The 7,989-nt window shown below is 33.9% G+C and overlaps 1 protein-coding gene across 1 annotated transcript in view; it reads left to right on the top strand.

Annotated features, from left to right (window-relative positions):
- The window catches only part of Trhde (thyrotropin releasing hormone degrading enzyme), a 468,335-nt gene that overhangs the window by 312,015 nt on the left and 148,331 nt on the right, over nucleotides 1-7,989 (top strand). The window contains exon 7 of the mRNA XM_008834550.2: nucleotides 7,053-7,118. Coding sequence (XP_008832772.1) covers nucleotides 7,053-7,118 — 66 coding nt within the window. The remainder of the gene's footprint in view (nucleotides 1-7,052; nucleotides 7,119-7,989) is intronic.

Genomic DNA, 7,989 nt, shown 5'->3' with positions numbered 1-7,989 from the left:
ATATATATTCTCTGCCCCTGTATAGTCCTCCCTCTTCCCTCTTCAGTTAAATGCTCTCCCCCCAATTTTCCACATTTCCCCCTTGATAACACCTATCTCCTATTATCATCCTCTCTCAAGTGCCTTCTTTCCCTTTCTCCCCTTGGTTACTTTCTATTTTCCCCACTGCTGTGGTTAAATAAGAATACATAGTCACGTCTAAGGATTTGGAGGTAGGATCCACCAAGGAGAGAAAACATGCTTTGCTTGTTTTTCTGACTCTGTGGTATTTTGCTTAGTTCAACAGTTTGTAGTTCTATTCATTTACCTAAAATTCATGATTTCATTTTTCTTTACTGCTGAATAGAACTCCACTGTGTAAATGTACTATGTCTTCATTATCCATTCATCAGTTGAGAGACATTTAGGTTGTTTCCATTTTCTACCTATTGTGAAAAGAGCAGCAACAAACATGGCTGAGCAAGTATGTCTGTGGTAGAATTCTGAGTACTTGGGGTGTATGCCGAGGAGTGTTGTCCAGATCTTATAGTAGATTCATTTTTAGTTTTCTAGAGTTCTCACACTGCTTTCCATGGTGGTTGAAATCTTAGAGTGGCTTTGATTTGCATTTCCCTAATTACTAAGGATATTTAATATTTGTTAAGGTGTTTCTTAGCTATTTTTATTTTCCCTTTCAGAACTTTCTGTTCAGGTTCTTACCCCATGTTTTACTTGGGCCATATGTTTTCTTGGTTCTTTGTGTTTTGAGTTGCTTATATATTCTAGAAATTAATCCTCTGTCAGATGTGTCATTGGTGAAGATTTTCTCTCACTTTGTGGGATTCCTCTTTGCTTCCTTGGTTGTTTCTTTTGCTGTACAGAACTTTTTATTTTAATGTGGTCCCACTTATCAATTGTTGACTTCTATTCCCACATGACTGATGTTTGACTTAGAGACTATATCTTGTAGGATACTGCCCATGTTTTCTAACAGTTTCAGACTTTCAGGTTTCACATTGAGATTTTTTGATCCACTTGGAGTTTTGTGCAGGATGATAGAGGTAGGGGTGTAAGTTTGTTCTTCTGCACCTGGAGATCCAGTTTTGCCAACATCATTTGTTGAAGATGCTGTCTTTCCTCCAATGTGAGTGCTGGCACCTTTGCCAATATCAGGTGTCTAAAACTGTGGGTGCTGATGTTTCAACTTCTGTTTCATTCCATTGATCTACATGTCTGTTTCTGTGCCAATATGAAGTGCATTTCATGACTGTGGCTCTGTAATATCGATCGAGGTCTGGTGTGGTAATCCCCCAGCAGAGCTTTGTGTTCAGTATTGCTTTGTCTGTTCAGGGTCTTTTGTAGTTCATATGAATTTTAATTTTTTTGTATTTCTATGAAGAATGTCACAGAGATTTTGACCAGAATTGCATTGAATGTGTAAATTGCTTTTGGTAGGATAGTTATTTTCACAATATTAATTCTACGGATCCATGAACATAAGAGGTCTTTCTCTCTCCTTGTGTTCTTCAAGTTTTAATGTTTTAATTGTAGAAGTCTATAATGTCTTTGGATAAGTTTATTCCTAGATATTTTTGAGTCTGTTGTGTAAGGGAGTGTTTCTGTGATCTCTTTTTATGACTGCTTGTTATTGGTATATAGAAAGGTTATGATTTTTGTAAATTAATTTTGTATTCTGCCACTTTTGCTGAAAGTGGTAATCATTTCTTGAAGTTTTCTGGTGGAATTTTTGAGACCTCATGTATAATATTATATAATCTACACATAGGCATAACTTGACCTCTTCTTTTCTAGTATGTTTCCCTTGAATATCCTTCTCTTATTTTATTGCTGTAGCTAAGGTTTCATACACTATAATTAAAAGGGGTGGGGTTAGTAGACAGCCTTGTCTTGTTCTTGATTTTAATGTAATGCTTCTTGTTTTTCTCCATTTAGAATGATATTCGCTGAGATTTGTTGTATGTAACCTTAATTATGTTGAGGTATGTCCCCTCTAGTCCAGTTCCCTTTAGGACTTTTTTCATGAAGATGTGCTATATTTTGTCAAAGACCTTTTCTGCATCTATTGAGATGATCATGTGATTTTTGCCTTTAATCTACTTATATGATTTATTACATTTATTGGCTTATGCATATTGAACTATCCCTGCATCCCAGGAATAAAGCCAAATTGATCATGGTGGGTGATCTTTTAGATATGCATCTGTATGTGATTTGCAATTATTTTATTGCAACATTTTGCGTCTATGTTCATTAGGAATGTGGGTCTATAGTTTTCTTCCTTTCTTGTGTCTTTTCCCAGTTTTGTTATTAAGGTAATACTGGATTCATAGGAGGAGTTTGGGAGTTCTCCCTCTGTTTTTATTTTTTTTTAATAATTTAAACAATATTGGTTGTATATCTTCTTTGAAGATCTGATAAAATTCTGCTGTGAATCTATGCATACCAGGGCTATTTTTAGTTGGGAGGGTTTTTATTACTGTTTTGATCTTCTTACTTGTTTTGGGTCTGTTTAAGTTGTTGATCTCTTTTTGGTTTAGGTGGTTCTGTTTAACATAGAAATACATCCACTTCTTTCAGTTTTCCTAATTTAATGAAGTATTGGTTTTCAAAGTATTCCCTTATAATGTTCTGGATTTCTTTGGTGTCTATTCTAATGTTTCCCTCATATTCTCTGATTTGTTGATTTGGATTTCTTCCTGTTCTCTGGGCTACTTTTAATTCTTACTTTGGCTTTATTGTAAAGTGGAAGACCTTTCTTTGCCTATTTTTTTTTTTTCCTTTTGAGAACCAACTATGTATCAGGAAGTGTTTTGGGTGGCAGGTCTACGGTGTTGAGACAAATCAGGTGCCTTGCACAGTCTAGTCTATTGTGATCAATGTCCTTCCTTTTGTGTTTTACTCCCCAAGATCTCTTATTTACCTTCCCCTCCTTTTTACTTCCTCACATTTGTCTCAGAGAAAATGATGAACATTCTTTCCAAGACCAACTTGAATTCTCTTCTTAGCTCTCCTAGAATCTTGTTCTAACAACTCTCGATCTGTCTGTCTTGGTTTCTGTATACAGTGAAACATACTTCGGTTTGAACAAAATTTTCTTCCATTTTCAAAAAAGAGAAAAAGTAAGAGAGACACCAACACCTCATGCGTGCATACTTCTAGCTTGCTCACACTTTTCCTGTTTTATATTCACACCTACAAGTCTATTTAAACAGTTCTTTCTTAAATGTGGCTATGCACTTTTTAGATATTATTTTCCTTGAAATTTGAAGCATTAATGCGTAAACATGTTCTCTATGACACTGTTTTTATCGTTTTTCTTCAGCTTTTTGACACAGTATGCCATCCCCTTTTACTTTTAATTCATTTCTTCATTGATTTCCTTTACATATTTAAAGAATGCTTATCATTAGTGCTAGAGAGAAAGTCCATAGAAAGGGCCAAATATTCGGTTTTCTGTTTCTGTCATGGAAACCTCAGTGCTTTTCTCTGGCATTCTCACCCACTTCAGCCCCATTCATGCTTCCAGGTCTTCTCTCCTCTCCACTTCATGCCTCATGTTGCATTTCTTTCCGATTCTTCTGGTCTACACCTATTTCTAAAACCTGAAATTTTCCAAATGATTTTATTATCTTTAGCTAATTTATTCTAAATATATATACACATATATGCTAATTTCTACTTACTCAGAATAAAATTCAATTTTATCTCTGTTAACATATGTTAAAGTATTTTCTTTCTCTCAGTATTTTTATTTGTTTCTGGATATTTTCTTTCCTTCCTAGAGTATCAGTTCTTTTATTCTAACAACTTTTCCAAGTTCCAAGCTTTGATATTCAAGTTTTTTAAAACTCTCCTTAATCTTACTTCCTATTTAATCTCCTATTATGTGGTTTCCTGGCACTCCAGCTATGTGATCTCTTTTGGGTGAGTCTCTCTAGGTCGAGCACAAATGCTATTCTTTTCACACATGTTACCCTTCAGGCATAACCTTTCTTGCTTTTGGAACATAGCAAGATAAAATCTTGGATAAAATCTTTCTTTTTTCTCTTTTCTCATATTACCATGAATCGCTTCTTAACAGGTTTTGAGCCCTTGAGGACTGACTTATGCCAACCTTATTGGTATTCTGTAGGAAACTGAATGCACTCAATAAGCATATGTTAAAAACATAATTAAGTTGGGAAGATTACCCTCCCTTCAAAAGTGATCACCGATCATGTAAACATCCAGTGAAGTAATAAACTCTATATCCTGGATGGATAAAGCTAGTGCTTAAGAATACAAAGTAACTGCCACATGTGCAGACAATTTCTTTCTTTGTCAACCATTTATTGCATAAAGGAAACTCCTCCTCTGAGCCAAGAACAGGAAAATGACAGGACCAAATGTGAGGAAAGAGAACACTTTCTCTGGAGATGGTTTCTGTCTCTGAAATTATGTACTCTCAGATTGTTTCAAGGTAAACTAAAAATTGAAGGATAGAAAAGAAAAGTAATTATTAAATTATAATTATTTTTACGTTTGCTTTTGTAAAATATTATTTATGATATCCTAAACAAATGAGTTAATTATCCTTGTATTTCTCCTGGACACTCTGTGTTAAAATTATGATGGATTTTATTACACTAGTATTACTTGTTTAAAAAATTGCAGAAACACTTTAATTCATTTCTGTAAAGCTACTCATGGCTCCTAAATGTCCAGTTTTTTGCCTGTGGTTTGAATCACAAGTAAGTATTGGCTGCTGTATTATTAACAATGTGAGCTTAATGAACAAATCTCTTAAAGATACAGTGAAAGGGGAATTAGAGTTTTCTTTTTAAAAAAAGAATTTGTGATGGCTATACCTATGTTATAATGTATGTTTTTGTTATAGCTGTACATGGTAGGTATCTAATACACACTGGCTAAAGCACGAGCCCATCTGTCTATGAACTTTTCCAAACTAAGGATTTAAAAAATTAACATTGGGAGGAAGCATTTAGTTAAATAGAGAAAAGTGTATGCTGCTCCAGCATATATAGAAATATCCAAGCATCACATTTTCTAATATTGAACTGAGTTGTGCAGTGTAACAATAAGAGTTAACTGAGATATGACTTTTGAATATTGACTCTATGTCTAGATTTTATTTCTTATGAGAATTCTGCTCCAGCTTAACCAGACAGGAAAAACTGGTCCATTCTTTATGATTACAAAGGATTCTTTTGTCATTAGACTGTGCCAAATTGATAGTTTGTATAGTCCAACAAGAGACTAAATCATCATTACCTGGAGGGAAGCACTTAAATCATCTGAAGATGGCTATTCTCTTCTGATGGAAAGTTGGAGTTGACTGCCTGAGATTCTCTTACTGCCCAAGTAGCAAGGGTTAATTTTGTTGGAAAACACATGGGAGGAGAGCTTGTCAAGGAAATTCAAAGAGCAGAGCTGAAGTGTTCTAAAGGGAATTCTAACTTTGGTCTCTAGATTGAATTCTAAATCCTTATGTTTTATGGACGTCCAGAAGTGTGCAGAAGATAAAGATCAAGAAGCGAAAGGAGAAAAGAGTAGAGTGTGTGAGAGGTGGGATCTCTGGAAGGGGCCCAAAACTCTATTTTTTGCTAGCTCATTATTTGTTGCGATGACAGTCAAATACCCATTTGAGGGGCAAGTTTTTGGCAACTGAAAGTTATAGGGACATGATTAATGGAGTCAGAATACTGTATTGCATGAAAGTTTAAATACTACAGGAAACAATTTCATGGCGAACAGTGGGAATATCACTGTTGGGTTTCTGGACTGCTGCAGGACTTTACAGTCTGAATGAGAATTTTCAGATTTTCTCTGAGATCAGTCTACCCTGTGTGCAATGAGAGGTCACCTTGAGCCTCATTAATGTGAGCAATTAGTACACGTTAATCACAATTAAAGAGACACCTTGGAAAAAGGAGTTACTGCAGTGTGTGCATTTTCAATGAACACAAAGATTACATAGGCGTAAAGAAACTCCTCAAGAAAAAGAATGAGGCTACTGTTTATACATATTTTTTAATATTTAAATTATGGCCTTAAATACCCAAAAGGAAAGCTATTGTTTATATTTCAACATGTTAAACATTTACCACTTAGTGACCCCTGAGCAGCTTAGTGCAAACTGAAATTTGTGATCATCCTAGCTTAACCGTCATTATTTGGAAGGTTTCAAATTGATTACATATGTACATTGTCACTGGTTATACTCTATAATATTATAATGATGATCATCAACTCTTCTAAATTAGCATTTTCCTTATTGCTCCAGATCTTTATACTAATGACATGTGTTTACTTACATATAGGAATCTATGATTACATTGAGCTTGTAAGAGAAATAGATAAGAAACAAATTATTAACCATCATGAAATAATGCTGATGTCTCAAACTCATACAAGCTTTCGGACCCCATTTGAACTGTTGTATATTTTATATGACTCACACTTCAATAAGTAGGACTATTATTACCTGTATGTTGTAAGAGAAGAAAATGAGAACTGGAAGGTCTAAGATTTTCCAGAGTGAAAATGTCAAGAGAGTAGAAGAGACATAATTTGAGCCCAGAAAACTGACTGCTTCACACCCTGTTCTTCACTTCTCCCATAAATTGTTCCTGGTGAGTTAGCATTAGAAGAAGTGTTTGTGTTATTCCCAAACAATATCTTAATATGGATATTTCTTAGTATATCCTTCCCTTACCAGACTATAAACTTGTGAGTATGAGAACCGTGCCTTATTAACTTTGTCATGTATGATGTTCAGTGAGGCATTAATCACTCCTTAATTACAGATTGTTTCCTGAGAAACTCTGTCTGAGAGGTTTTCATCTTAAAGTAGTAGACTTTGATCTGCAAATCTGTTATATACACAAAATAAAACATGCGTTTTTTATTTTTGAGATACTGTGTTATGATTTTCTCCTTAAATATGTTCAAAATGAGTAGCATGAATGAAGTGAATTATTCTTGATTGATATGTGACCCTGTCAGCATCACAGTTAGCTGAAATTCTTCTCTTTTCAATACCTTTCCTACAGGGTGCTGCTTTAATTAGAATGCTGGCTAATTTTATGGGCCACTCAGTTTTTCAGAGAGGTTTGCAAGTAAGTAAAATGTTTTCTATTTTCTTTAACATCGTGCTTGTTTATTTTTTTAAAGGACAGTTCACAGCTCGAGAAATTACTAACATGAAATTGCTGCTTTGGTGGAAAACTTGTAGATAGGCTATGTCTTTCAGAATGACATGAAAATTTAAGATAGAATCCATAGTGTGTCAACTGGCAAAACACAAACTATCATAGAATTTAGAAGCCGTTCAATTGGTATTTACCAACAGAACTACTTTTTATATGTCAGATCCTGAACAATTTATATGAGTTGTATAAAACCTGTTATCATTTGCTTCCATTTAAATATTTATATAAAGTGAAAGTAAATTAAGTTGGCTTTAATTAATTACATATATGAGAAAATTTGGGGATTACATCCAGTTATGTACTATTAGTGTTTTTTTTTCAAAATAAAGATTTTTTTAAAGAAAGAAGAAAAAATTTCATATACTGCATTAGATTGATAAGTATGGAATCTAAGAATGTATTTATAAATATATTAAAATTTAAAGCAGATACAAATATAGAAAAACAGAATTTGGATTCCATTGAATCTGCTGGAGTAAATCATGTTTCTATGCCCTGTGATTGATGAATTATTTATGATGCATCCCGCTACTTAGAAGTGTCCTTAAAGTAAATTGATGTTCACCTGAAATACAATTATGCTAAGACAGAGAGAGCAATCAATCTTATCTGCTCTTAGTAAGTTTTCCATTTTGAAATTTAAATAAACTACATGTGGGTTCAGGTCATATTTTTATAGACTAAATTCTATCTTTACCTAAGATAAGTTTAAAGATAAAATACAAAGCAATAGTTAAATTTGTTATAACAAAGTATATATTTAATGCAACAAAGAAAG

The sequence above is a fragment of the Nannospalax galili genome, unplaced genomic scaffold (assembly GCF_000622305.1).
Source record: "Nannospalax galili isolate Female #2095 unplaced genomic scaffold, S.galili_v1.0 scaffold76, whole genome shotgun sequence".
NCBI classification, from domain to species: domain Eukaryota; kingdom Metazoa; phylum Chordata; class Mammalia; order Rodentia; family Spalacidae; genus Nannospalax; species Nannospalax galili.
Note: the sequence above shows the minus strand (reverse complement) of the source record. Positions and strands in the feature narration are given on the sequence as shown.